This window comes from Rana temporaria, chromosome 3, assembly GCF_905171775.1.
Source record: "Rana temporaria chromosome 3, aRanTem1.1, whole genome shotgun sequence".
Classification (NCBI taxonomy): Eukaryota; Metazoa; Chordata; class Amphibia; order Anura; family Ranidae; genus Rana; species Rana temporaria.
In genome coordinates, this window is record NC_053491.1 from 195,771,153 (window position 1) to 195,785,697 (window position 14,545).

At 38.4% G+C, this 14,545-nt stretch overlaps 1 protein-coding gene across 16 annotated transcripts in view; it reads left to right on the top strand.

Moving 5' to 3' along the window:
* The window catches only part of GRIP1 (glutamate receptor interacting protein 1), a 713,137-nt gene that overhangs the window by 616,841 nt on the left and 81,751 nt on the right, over window positions 1-14,545 (top strand). For 10 of the 16 annotated variants that reach the window (XM_040344055.1, XM_040344049.1, XM_040344050.1 and 7 more), the window contains exons 8-10: window positions 3,215-3,362; window positions 7,645-7,814; window positions 12,731-12,886. In XM_040344055.1, coding sequence (XP_040199989.1) covers window positions 3,215-3,362; window positions 7,645-7,814; window positions 12,731-12,886 — 474 coding nt within the window. The remainder of the gene's footprint in view (window positions 1-3,214; window positions 3,363-7,644; window positions 7,815-12,730; window positions 12,887-14,545) is intronic. The other 6 variants (XM_040344059.1, XM_040344060.1, XM_040344061.1 and 3 more) reach the window with 1 other exon arrangement.

A 14,545-nucleotide genomic window follows, 5' to 3' on the forward strand; every position in this document is an offset into this window, starting at 1 on the left:
ACACCAGATGCAGTTCCGTACATTTTTGTGTGCATTTCTTCTGCACAAAATGCATGCACAGTGTTTTTCATGTATTCCAATGGCTCTAGTTGGCACCATGCAGTCAGTTTCTGCCCCAGAAACTGACTGCATGGTGTGAACTAGAGCCAACTAGAGCCATTGGAATACATTGAAAACACTGTGCATGCATTTTTAGTGCAGAAAAAATGCACACAAAACTGTACGGAACTGCCTCTGGTGTGAACTGGCCCTTAATGCCCGGTACACGCGATCCAATTATCGGACGAATGATCGTCCATTTTTTTTTTTGTATGCTAATCTCACGTCGAATCTGATGAGTTAACTAAAGTCACAAATTCTCGTACGGCAGAATAGAAATCGGAAGTGATGTCATGTGTTGTAATGCATTTGTATTGCATTTTCGAATGACAGCTGTACTGATTAAACGAAAATCGTACAAAAAAAAATTCCGTGCATGTCCAATAGAATAAAATCCGGTGAACTGTCCTGATCGGCTCTCGGAAGCTCTGTACTAACGATCCGATTTATCATAGCGATCATTTCGAAAGCGGCATTTTTCATACGATTTTCGGATCGTGTGTACTGTTTATCTAGTCTCAATGCACTTTGAAACAAACTTTGTCACTTTGCTATCATGTGAGAGATGGCTCACATAGTAATTAAGCAGAAATGTTCATCTGCAATAATTGTTTTGTATAATCTGATTTTACGAGGAACATGTGTTGTAGCATATTTATAACAGCACTGCTTGTAATTATTTTTGGTTTTCATTGCATTTGTAGAGGTTTTTTCATCTACTTTTTCCCTAGCTGATTAAAAGTTCATTATTGTTGCAGCATAAATTAACATAAAATAAAGTTTGTGCATTTAGCTAATAAATAGGTTTGAATATAAACTTAATTTTGCTATTGTGATTGAACTAGGCAACAAATTAACATGGTTTTAAAGGTTAAAGTTTTTTTTACCGTAAGGCATTCTCTGCATTAATATAAAAAACATTTTATGCGTTGTCCTGCCCCCCGTCCCTGCCTCTGCCTGAATATTCCCCCCGAGCCCAGTTTTGATCCAGTACTGTGCATGTCTCGGCAGCTCTTCTCCCCTCCTTGTGCTCTCACCGGCTTGACTGGGAGCAGCGGGAGCCATTGGCTCCTGTTGCTGTCAGTCAAAACTTTTTGTCTCATTAGATGCAGACAAGCCTAGCTTGGGATCGAGCACACTTGAATGCCCCCATAGGAAGTGGCCTTATATGGGGGCACTCGGCGGGGAGGAAGAGCCAGGAGCACTGGCAGGGGACCCCAGAAGAGAATGATCAGGGCTGCTCTGTGCAAAACTATTGAACAAAGCAGGTAAGTATGACATGTATCTAATTAAAAACATATAAAGCTTTACAGTCACTTTAATACTGACACAATTTTTTTGCATTATTTTGATTTTAGCCTTCTAATTTTCCAGTAAAAATGCTCTAACAAACGCATGTTCTATCCCATTATCTTCCCTAACCTGAACCTATGTTGCTTACAGTGAACTAATTAACGTGAACCTGGAGAATTAAATGTATAAAAAAAATACATGAAGTTGTAACTGCATTTTTGAGCAATTGGCAGATCATGGAGAGGTCTTATTATTGTTAAGTGAGACAACCTACCATATTAAAGGCCCCATTAAAGTGATTGTAATCTTTTATTATAAACCCCCCACAGGTAAGGTTGCAATAAGACTATAAATTGGTGAATGAGCAGTAGCTCTACATTCATGACACACAGAGTGTGCTGTGGATGCAGAGAACGCTGTGGCGCGATCGTGACATTATCGCGGCCTAGCCTTTCAAATGGTGGAGAGTGCGAACCTTGAAGGTAGACCGGTTGAAGATGGAAACACTGCCTGCAGTGACAGCTCAGCGCTGGAGGGCTCCATTTAAAAGGTAAGTCTGTCATACAGTGCAACTGCTTGCCTTCTGATTTACAAAAAAACAAATCTAGCATTTATAGCTTTAACTTACAGGTCCCTTTAAAAAAAAAATGGTAGAGTTTACCAACACTTTAAGGAAGACTGAGATTTCCACATATGACTTTGATGGCTTGTGTCTCTCACAATTCATTTTGAAATGGCTTTTCTTGTAGTGTAACCTCTGTTGTAATATTTTTATGACCTTTTTAGTTTGAATTGCTCAGATTTGTAAATTTGGTCTTCGAAAAGCGATCCAAATACAGATAGTTGTTCTGAGAGCTTATGACAAGCGACGAGAAGGCATTGTGTAGCCGCCTCACCTTCTTTAACCCCTTGATCAATGCACTAGTGCGCCACAACATTGCATGCATGGGTCATGTTCAGCGAGCATAAATCCTGCTGCAGCATATGTGTACACCCCTGCGGCTTCTGCAATTTAAGGGGTAGTGTTCCCCCCTTCACCTCCCAAGCTGCATCAGATCTCAATTTTATCTCTAAACTGGAAACCTGTAAAGGCTTTTAAAGCATCTTTTATGAGATTTTTAGGTACCATAGTTTGTTGCCATTTCATGGACATGTGCAATTTAAAATCTTAATATGTTTGGTATTTACTTTTTTTTATATTTTACATAAGAATCGGGTATAATATTGTTTGTGTGCACTAAAATGCGTTTAGGTGCATGTGTTCCTGAAAATTTGTTCTTGATAAACAGCTACACAAATATTGTGTGACACAAAACATTGCAACAGTCTCCATTCTATTCTCTGGTTTTAAATTTTTTTTTATGTTTTGGAGTTCGACGTAATTTTCTAACAAATGCAGATTTTAACATGTATGTGTGTCAAAATTGGCCTGGGCAGCAAGTGGTTAAACGTTGAGCAAAACATGGATAACCTGGATGAAGAAGTATGTGTCTTACAATTCCATGCACTTAGGCCATCTCACACATATTGCATCATTTTAAAAACAAGGCCTGGAAGCAACTATCCGAAATCTAAAGTCAAAATACAAAGAGTAGCGATTGCCACTTACAGTTGAATACGATTATATTTCTGTTTCAAGAAAAGAAAATGTGTACTTTTGATTGTAGAATTTTTTTCATGCAGCAAGCATAAAGTGCCATTTGGGAAAAGGAAACATTTATCTGATTACAAACAAAAGGAAAGTCAAAAAATGTAAATGTTTGCCTTGAACTAACTTTATTGAAAACCGCTTTTTTACTAATATTTTTTTTTTTTTTTTCAGATACTGTGTCTACAGCTTCTGGTCCACTTTTAGTTGAAGTTGCCAAAACTCCAGGCTCCAACCTTGGAGTAGCACTAACTACCTCGATGTACTGCAACAAACAGGTCATTGTCATTGACAAAATTAAACCTGCAAGTATTGCTGACAGGTATGATCTAGTGTGATCTAATTTAAATATTTTCTGCTCTTCAGTACCATTGGATCTTTAATAATGTATTACTTGAATGTAAAAAAAAACTTTGAGCCAGTTTACATCAGTACGTGGTTCGGGAAATCTGCATTTGATGCGTGTTTCCTGCACTACATTCAAAACGCCCTGCAGTTGCGATCTGCAGGACGTATCAATATTAAGTTAATGATGCAGTACAGAAGTGATGTGACCTGTTTTATTGCTTTTGGTGCTGCTCAAGTAGAGGTGGATGCATTTTCTCGTCCCAACCAAACCAGGTGAATAAACGATAAGGAGTGGCCTCAGCTTACATGTCTCCACCTAGCCACTCACCTGTGTAGTTTGGAGACATGAAGGCTGAGGCTGCTCCTTATTGTTTATTCAACTGGGCTAGTCGGGAGCAGTGGCGATACTTTCCTCTTTACATTTACTACCATGTGGTGCTTATTGTGCTGTGTGTTATTAGCCCATTCAAAATGAATGGGCTGAAATCGCACTGCATGTGAATTGCACAGAAATGTACAGCACGTTCCTGTGCAATTCCCAGTGTAAACCGACTCTTAAGATATTGTAACGTAAGTTGAAAGGGATGATGAAACTGTCAGCTCTTCTACATTTATACAGTTTTTCCTATGTAAAATGTAACGGTTTGTTAAAGACAGTAGTTGTCCTGAAAGACATTTAAATTGAATTTCTGGCTGATACAACACATTGCTTGTTGCAAATTAAATGCTTGAGCTACATGGAAATGAAAATATAATGTTTCCTCTGAACATAACACAGATTGATTACATAAAGTGTAGTGTATTTTCAGTGAGCTCATAATAATTTGCATTATTATAGCAGTGTTTAGTGTACTTTTGATGTGACTCACATTACAAGCTTGGTTTTCTATGTTTTTGTTACTGTATGTAGGAAGATTTGTTGATCAACCCCACACACGCTATGTACTGTACATAACATTGCAAATGATGCATAGAAACAGTTTGGTTACGTTATTAAAGACATTTTCCCCAGAAAATAAATCAATTCTCCTATCCACACAGTTGAGGTGAATAGGGGAATCCCTCTCACGGAGCTATTGTATTTTGACAATTGGGACTGTCCACCATAGCCGGTGCACTGATCAAGCAAACATTTTCAACAGGCTAGCTATACAGAAGTCGATTGAGAGATTGACTTCTGTACAACCATCCTTACTAATACATGGATCAAAATTCAAACTCATTTTGATCCATCTATGGCCGGCTTAAGCCTTCACCCGTAATAGGGTTACATTTTTAGGCAGGGGGAAAAAATAATTAACTGACTAGTCAAACCCCATCTTTTATTGTTCATTTGATCAGTTTCTTACTTTGATTTGTCTGTTTTTATATGTGGTGTTCAGTATGTACACAAGCAAGCCTTATTTGTCAAAGTGCCTAAGATAGGAAATGATTGTACTACCAAAGAATAAGCATTCGCAGCTTGAATCAGATGAACCTGCTGAATCAGATGAAATTCAAGCTGTTGGTGGCCCAGTTGGCACCACCCAGCAAAAGTCAATTGAAAAATTCAAGGAAGGTAGAAACATTTTGATTCCAAATATTTTATTGAAATTTTTGAATAAGAACAAAAATTAATATAACAAATTCACATTGTGTAACAAACGATAATGGATGCAATAAATACCATAGATAGCATTGAATAATTAGATTAATAACTTTGCTATATATAGTAAGTTGTACAGCAAAGGGGGGGAAAGAAAAGAAAGAGAAAAAAAAAAAAGAGGGGGGGTAGGGAAAAAGAGGGGAAGTGAAGAGAAGTCAGATAGAAATCATGCAATACATTGTGAAATAAAAGTAGAACATACAAGATAGCAATCAATCTGAGAATGTTATGAAGAAGCATTAGATAAGCGACGAAATTCTGCAGTAACCTTAAAATTCAGCCAACACGCCCATTTATCATAAAATTTAGTGGGAGTGTCTTTCGTCTGACAGATTAGATTTTCCATGTCGGCAATATGTTCAATTTTTCTTAGCCATTCAGATACGGAAGGGGGAGTTCGATTTTTCCAATGAATAGGAATGCATAGCTTAGCGGCATTAATAAGATGTGGTAGGATTGATTTTTTATAAGCAGATTGCGATAGAGAACTATGGTGTAAGGTAGAAACATTTTAAACTGAACAGTGATAGAATCTAATCAGATGCATCACTGTTCGAGTATCCAAACGGCTATAGTTGCCTGAATACAATACCCGGGAGTGGAGATTCCTCTCTCCATGCAGTGTAAGGCTAGCATTAAAGTACATTTTTTCCTTCACTATAAGCTCTCCATTCTTTCCAGTGGCGAAAATAGACATTTTCTTACATGTCAATCAGAATTTAATTTACTAGGACAAGGAAAGCTCATTTAATCATACATAATATCACATTTGAAAAGTTTTACAATTAATAATATTGGAAAATGGTGACTTAGTGGTTAACACTCCTGACTTTCAGCAGTAGGGTAAGGCCCCATTCACACCTGAGCATAGGTGTTTTCAGGCAGAAAGTCGTGCTTCAAGCTACAAAACGCTCAGGTGTGAATGGGGTCTAAATGTTCTAAATCCCAACAACAAGACTACCTGCAGAGAGTTTGTATGTTTTTCCTGTGCTTGTGTGAGTTTCCTCTGGGTGCATGGGTCACCTGTTTAGATGAGCTGTCTAAATTGGCCCTAGCATGTGTGTGTATGTATGCATGTGAGCAGTGTCGGGACCAGGCCATCCTGCACCAAGGGCAAAGATGCCAAACTGCCAACCCCCCCCCCCTGGTTCATGATATCCAAGCTGAGAGGGTCCTATGCCCAGCAGTCAATCGTTTGTCCTAATTACTGTGCTGCTCAGTTTTAAAATTGAGCACATGCTTGTGCTGATGGTTCTCTTCTCCACTCATGGCTCTCACCTCCACTTTTGGCCCTCTCCTGTACTGATTGTAAACTCAGAGCAGGGACTGATGTGAATGTACGATATATGTAAAATGCGCTGTATAGACTTGGCTTTTTTTTACGTTTGCCCACTGACAAAGAAATCATCAGTCTATAATTTTAATGGTAGGTTTATTTTAACAGTGAGAGACAGAGTAACAACAAAAATATCCATAAAAACACATTTTAAAAAAAATCAATCAGCAAGATTTCTGTCTCCCAGGTGACTTCTATACAGGTAATAAGCTGAGATTAGGAGCACCCTCTTAAAGGGAGTATTCCCAATCTCAGCTTGTTACCGTATAAAAGACACCTGTCCACAAAAGTAATCAATCAGATTCCAATCTCTCCACCATGGCCAAGACCAAAGTGCTGTCCAGGGATGTCGGGGACAAGATTGTACACCTACACAAGGCTGTAATGGGCTACAAGACCATTGCCAAGCAGCTTGGTGAGAGGATTACAACAATTGGTGCGATTATTCGCAAATGGATGAAATACAAAATAACTGTTAATCTCCCTAAGTCTGGGGCTTCATGCAAGATCTCATCTCGTGGAGTTTCAATGATCATGAGAACAGTGAGAAATCGGACCAGAACTACACTAGAGAATATTGTCAATGATCTCAAGGCAGCTGGGACCATAGTCGCCAAGAAAACAATTGGTAACACACTATGCCGTGAAGGACTGAAATCCTGCAGGGCTCTCAAGGTCCCACTGCTCAAGAAAGCACATGTACAGGCCCATCTGAAGTTTGCTAATGAACATCTGAATGATTTAGGGGAGAAATGGGTGAAAGTTTTATGGTCAGATGGGACAAAAATGTAGCCCTTTGGCATCAACTTAACTTGCCGTGTTTAGTGGCGGAATACTGCCTATGACCCAAGGTTTCCAGACCTTAATCCCATAGACAATATGTGGAGGGAGCTGAAAGTTTGAGTTACCAAACATCAGCCTTGAAAACCTTAATGACTTGGAGGGGATCTGCAAAGAGGAGTGGGACAAAATCCCACCTGAGATGTGTGCAAATCTGGAAGCCAACTATAAGAAACGTCTGACCTCTGTGATTGCCAACAAGGATTTTGCCACCAAGTACTGAGTCCTATTTTGCGAAGGGGTCAAATACTTATTTCACTCATTCAAATACAAATTGATGTTTAACTTTTTTGGATTTTTCTTTGTTCTGTCTCTCACTAAATAATAAACATACCATTAAAATTATAGACTGTTCGTTTCTGTGTCAGTGGCCAGATGTACAAAATCAGCACATTCATGCAATGACTGTTACTTTGTGATGGTTTCTTCTTTCAGGTGCGGTGCTCTTCATGTTGGAGACCACATTCTGTCGGTAGATGGCACAAGTATGGAATACTGCACGTTAGCAGAAGCCACACAGCTATTAGCCAGCACCTCTGAACATGTGAAATTAGAAATTCTTCCATACCATCAGACCCGACTGGCACTAAAAGGGCCGGATCACGGTAAGATAATTCCTGCTGCTGTAACCTTTTAATGTTTGCATTATGTGTTGTTTTCCATTATGGACTGTCACTAATGGAAAGGTTCATATTTTACTTGAAGGCCAAAGGATCTTGAGTCATTTTATAGCATTATTACCTTGCATCTACTGAACTGGTGAAAAAACATGCGCTATGAAGGCATTATGAACTAATGAGTTGTATTTGAGATCTACAGTATGTCAATGCCATAAAATGACTGCAAGGATAGAACACCAAAAAAAAGTAAAGATGAGCACTAAAGAAACAAAGACTTCTAATGGAAAATGTATTTGGTATACTACATACTTACAGGTTTTAATTATGTGGCCATTAGAAGGCAATCTCTTGTTTTTATATGTAATGTTTTCCGCTCTGCTTCACCCCTTGTCTTCTAGGGTCATCATAAAATTATGCATCTTAATCCTTCAGTGCAGGATACAGGATTTATATTCATAGACCATGGGTTATGTGAATCCACCCTCTGATGATTGCAGAAAAAACTTGCGTGGGCCACCCAAAGAACACCATATAACCCTACCTACTTTATGAGACTTACATTTTTTGCTAGTATTTTTCTGTTTGCAAAACAGAGTTTCTCTTTGTCCTGCCTGTGGAGGGTTCCCTGCTTTCCACTCTACTATTGCTCTGTGAATTAGGCACCTCCCTCCCGAACAGATCGGAAGCTTTTGGGAGCAGTGACATTTATACAGTGATCAGTGTTATAAAAATGCACTGATTACTGTATAAATGACACTGGCAGGGAAGGGGTTAACACTAGGGGCGATCAAGGGGTGAAATGAGTTCCCTGGGAGGTGTTTCTAACTGGGGGGGAGTGGACTGACAGGGAGTATCGAGAGATCGCTGTTCCTAATCACTGGGAACAGACGATCACCCTGTACTCCCCTGACAGAACGGGGATCTGTTTGTTTACATTAACAGATCCCCATCCGGGCTCTCTATGGAGCGAACGCAGGTTGCCGGCACCCACTGTATCTATTGCGCGATAGAGCCGACCTGCCAAAGTAGAACTACGGTGGCTGGTCGGCAAGTGGCTAAAAGAGGGCTCCACTAACAGTGATATTTCAGTTTTGCTTGGATGCTAACAGTTTGGATCATGTGCCCGGCTGTTGACGTATCCCCATAATAAATATATGCTTTACCAAAATGTCACAGACTCTAAAAAGCCAAAGTTGGTGTTCTGTCTTTCCATGTAAAGTATCTATATTGTATTATAAAGACATATCTCTATTGAGATTCTTTCCACTCTAACCCACTTTAATTTCTTCATGCAGCCAACACCTCTTCTATAATATAATATAACAAAATAAATATTTATAAAAGTTCAGGGCCAACCCAGCTGTAAATCAATAACACATTTGGCCTTGTAGGAGGGGATTAGAGATACAGATAACGGAATTGGAATGGTCATACTGAAAGACAACCCCATATAGCTACGCAGTCCATTTGAAAATGTTATCTGTAATCTTCTGAGAATTTGAGAAATTTTAAAGGGTCCTTCATTGCCACATGGCAACCTGGAGACATAGAATGTCCCCATAAATCGAATTTATTGTTCGTGTGATCAGCTAACTGCTTTTCCCTGATGTCTGCACTGAGATGTGAGTCATATTTTAGGCATCTTCTGCAATAGAACTGTTGGCAAGATATTCTGTAAGACTTCTAAAAGAATGTAGACACACAATTGCATCAGATAGCTGTAATAAAGGCACACCCTCCCTTTCAGAACATTTAGAAATAGGTTCAAGGAAAGACTTGCGGAAACCAAAATTTCTTCAAAACAGTAAAAAGTATAAATCTGCTAGTTTATCTAGAAGAATTTCTTTTTTTTCCTGTTTCAATCTTTTTATTCAGTTTTTCCTGTTTCAATCTTTTTATTCAGTTTTCAAAATAACATTATAAACATTATAGTTTTATACACGAAAAAGTGCAATATGGTTCAGTCATCATAAACCGTAAACAAACGGTTATCAATGATGGCATATTTGAAGAGTAAGAAGTTTAGGCAGGAATCAAATTATTTTCTGATTCTGAAGTTGTGCAATCCAGAGCAACCAAACAAAATCAATTTTCTACTGTTCTGCATTGAGCAGAGTGAATATTGTTGTTGCTGATACACAGGTAATTACAGCAGACTGATATCAACCGAGTTTGAAAGGATTCTTTTCTTTGGAAGCTGTGCCAAAAAAAGGCAAGGAGAGGGCATAAGGCTTGTTGACAATATTGCCTTTAGGCTCCCTGCAGCTGACATTTAGTTATTGCTTACTAAACATTCCTTGTTCCACACTGTGTCTCCATATGAGGGTGACCATTATGGCAGAGGAGCAAGTCTTTGCTGTTGGTCTGATGACTGGTGGACTAATATTCCAAGCAGCAGAAGGGGTGTAAGAAACACTAATCCAGAGAATGAAAGAAACTAAAGCCGGGACAAACTTGCACTATAAAACATCTAGTAGAGCTTTCTTACCAGCATAGTCTAAGGCTGGCCATACACTTTACAATTTATTTATTCAATTTCCTTCAGATTTACCTTTAACTATGTAGTGCAAGGGCCTGCCTGATTGCATACAAATTGAAAGGGTTTAGATTTTACCTTATATTATATGGTTTTGGTAAATCTAAAGTAAAGTTGAACAGGAAAATTGTATAGTGTATGGCCAGTCTTGGGATAAGTGTGAGCAGCCCACTAATGCCATCGCCAAATCTCACTTCAAATCTTGTGAGGGAAGTAATCAGAAGCAGCAGTGCCTTCGATTATCTGACAAAGCAAGTATGCACTTATTGGGCTACCGAAAAGGACTGCCCGGGCGCAGTTACATAACGGGAAGTACAACATTTTTCTGGAGGAATTCAAGCAAAGGTTACATTTTTGAGGGTACTACTTAGGCAAAATTATTAATTCTAGATGTTCTCTAAAGTATAAAATTTTAATTTTTCAGGTCTAATTTAAGAATGTGCACTCTTGTCTCCTGGATATTGCCGCTAGGGAGACAGTGTGATTTAAACCATTAGCGAGTGCCCAGCCACAACAGAAATATCACTTGGATCATTTAGACATTCTAAATAAAAAAATAAAAAAAAGCTAGTGCTACAACTGAAGGTTTGGAAAACATGAAATGAGGGCCACAGAGGTCCATTCACGTGTGTATAGGAGGCATTTTATTGGCGACTAGTGCCTGAAGCTAGCAGAAACATGCTAATTTCCCATTAGCATTTCCTTTAACATGTCCAAAATATATTCCTTGTGTTAATTTTTCCTTTCAGTTTGAGATTTTTTTTGGAGATAAAAATTTACCGAAACACATTATGCTGGTTAAAAGTATGTACTAGTGTTTGACAGTCAAATGTCTACAGAAGACCCCAGTAAGGGAATGTTTGTGCCCCTGGCATTGTTAGCAAACTCTTGGCAAAGTGCATTATGCCAGGATGCTGTTAGCAGGGTGACATGGCATGCAGTTTCACTGCCCTGTGTATCTTGTGTATGAAGTTCCAGCAGGGCCGGAGGTTTTTCAAATTTTCTGTTGCTTTGTGCCGATTGTTTCTTTGCTACTTTTGCATCCCCTCAAGCTGTGACTGGGCCTGTTTTTTGTCCTTTTTGATCTGCTGGGATTGATAGCCTTCAAGCTAAGCAGCAAACAGTTTCTACAAGCTATGGCTGCTGTGAATTTAAAAACAAATTATTCAAACATCCAGAATTCAGATTGTAGTTTAACATTAGTTATTACATTTTCTCTTTCCAAAGATTTAGCTTAGACTAATAAATCCATTTATCTGCATTGTACAAAAGAAATGTGTAAAACGTGTAATTCTTAAATATTTTTTAAATATGTTGTTTATATGATAATATTTAAGGCACCACACTTTTACTTGAAAATCCACAATGTTTCTTGTGTTTTGTACTACTACATAAATTGGTCTAGCATGTATTAGTACAATGAGCATGAGATACTCTGCAACACACCTTAAGAATATATAGATATCAAGCTGCTTGGGTGCCTACTTACCAATTTTTTTCTCTCCAGGAGAGACGCATTATGCCTAATAACTGTACAGATAACAATTTTTCTATAAGGGACTGATCTGCTGTCCACGCGTTCACAAGGTTACATAGAGAGCAAAAAATCTTGCCTTACCTTCTCTGATGGTGTCCATTCTTAATAAGCTGTGGAGGTGCTTTTGTGCATGTAGCTAATAAGGTAATATGGTAAAGAAAGTAGAGATTACAAGGAAAAACGTATTTCAACAATGATCTATGTATTTCTATTACCAGAGTAATGTGAGCTAGCTAAGCCACTGTATGCCAATCACCAATTTCAGGATGATAACGAAATTTCAAATAGCATTTCTATTCGCTATGATTGATTTGTCATTAGATTAGTTAATCATAAATTTTTTTTTTTAACAAATACTAGGATTTTATGTAAAGGAAGTCTGTGGCAAAAGGTGGGTAACCTGCATGAAAACCGTGGGAACACTGCGCTGCACCCACACTGCTGGGAAACCACAGCAGACCAGTGGGGTCGAAATGTTGAGTCTTATTAAACTTGCCTGTAAAAAGATCTGGTCATCCCTAGGTTGGGTTATCAACAAACTCTACCTTGCCAGAGCACTTTCCGTTGTTTTACCAAATAAGGAATGTTCTATTTTACAAATTTAGGCCTAGAACCATTTTGAACTGGAATGGTGATATAAATTAAATGGTTTATAAGCTATCTCTGGCCCAATTTCCTCTTAAACTCTGCTTTCTGCAGCTAGACCATATTGCTTTTGTTTTCCTTGCCAACTGCTGTCATTTCCACTTTTGTTCATTAAAATTCAGTTACCTTTCCCTTTTCTCTGGTTTTCTTTTCTGATTTCTTGTCATCCCTTCATGTGGGCAGTAAAGGTTCAAAGGAGCAGCGAAAAGCAGCCTTCATGGGACAGCTCAGCCAACAGCCACCGTCGCCTCACCTGCCAACATTATAACACCTACCACCCTGACCATTCCAGGACGTCAGCCATGAAATGCCAGAAACCACCTCCTCAAAAACTCCTTCGTAATGTGCCACCCTTGCTTTCTGCCTCTTTTTTGTTAATCCTTTGCTCTCTTACTCATGCTCTTCCCATTCCAGGCATTAAAGCATTTCTTTTATTTGTCATCCTTCACTACTAACATTAGAAGTGTAGCTATTAGCGAGTTTCACACATACGCAAGATTATAAAATATGCATTCTCTGATCTGTAATTTAATGAATCATATGCTGCTAACCCCAAGAATCAGGGACATTTAAAATGTCCATCATTCCCCCTGCTAACACTATTTTTTTTATTAAGTACAAATATCTCAGAATTGACACACAATAATACTGAAGATGAAAACTTTAGTGCTTTCCTTCTGCCAATGTATAATAAGGGCAGGAGGGCCTTGATGAGTGTAGATGCTCATATTGACATGCCGCTTTAACTAACAAGCCTGTATGTGGTCGCATCTCGGATCTCATTAATGTAGGTAGCACTGGTGTTTTACATCAAATAAATTACTCCTTCGATATGAAGTGCAAATCAGATGCAAACATTATTTACCTGTGGTGAAAGATCAATTATGAAAATGTTCAGTGAAAAGTGCTTAGTAAATTGGCATGGCAGGTGCATTAGTGAGAGCTCTAACAATTTATGATAGAGAACATCTCTGCTAGTTAGCGTTATATGAAGAGAAAATGAATAAAAAAAAAAAAGCATAATAACCTTGTTCACATTTCAAATTGTTTTTATGTATGTGTTTGATTTTGCATATATAAAACCATGTTTTGTATAGTGTTGGATAAAGTGAAAAATCAGAACCCCTCATCATTATAATTTTATGTGAGGAGATTCACCCTCAAGTTTTGTTCTACTCACAAATGTTATTTGGATTGAAAGTAAAGAAAAAAACATAATTTTACATTTGTCACTGGGACAGGGTGAAGTTAGGATAAATATAAGAAAAAAAATAAAGTTGGAACCCTTCTGCACGCAATTCAAAACTAAAAAAAAGGTACACATGTAAAATGCAGGCACACATTTTGATGTGTATGCGCGCCTTCATTCAGAGTAGGGCACTGTAATACAGGAGATGTGTTACTGGCCAGATCATCAGGTAAAAACAGGGGGTGGGGGCTAAAAAAAACAACTAAGGCAGCAACCATGTCTAAGGATTGGTAATCTGCAATAGATTAAATTTTTGGTTTAATACCGCTTTAAGTCTATCCAGTTTTGAGATTTACACAGCACTATCTTTCGCCCTGCTTTTTCTTGCTATCAGCATGCTCCTTGCACTGCAGAACAACTGATTGGCTTCTTATGCTGCTTCTCCCTCTCCCAGCCTAAGTTCTGTTGTACAGGGACTGCTGTACGAGGCTGATATGAAGTCAAATTTAGGTACTTGCACAGCTTGCCCTAAACACTTTTAAGGAAGTATTAATAAATACAGAGCTGCATTGATGTTTATGTTTTATATCTGCCTGCAGTTAGGCTTTGATAGAACCCCTTAGAGTATCTGTTGTAAAACAATTATGCTTTGGTAAAGGATTTAGGTTGCAATACCATACCAGTAGCAATCAGACACTTTTATTATCCAATATGCCTCAGAAGAAGGAAAGCTAAAGTCAAGGGAAATGTTTTCACTTTCCCTTTTCTTCAGATTTGAAAAATGTGATCCCCTGTTGCACTGATGTTTG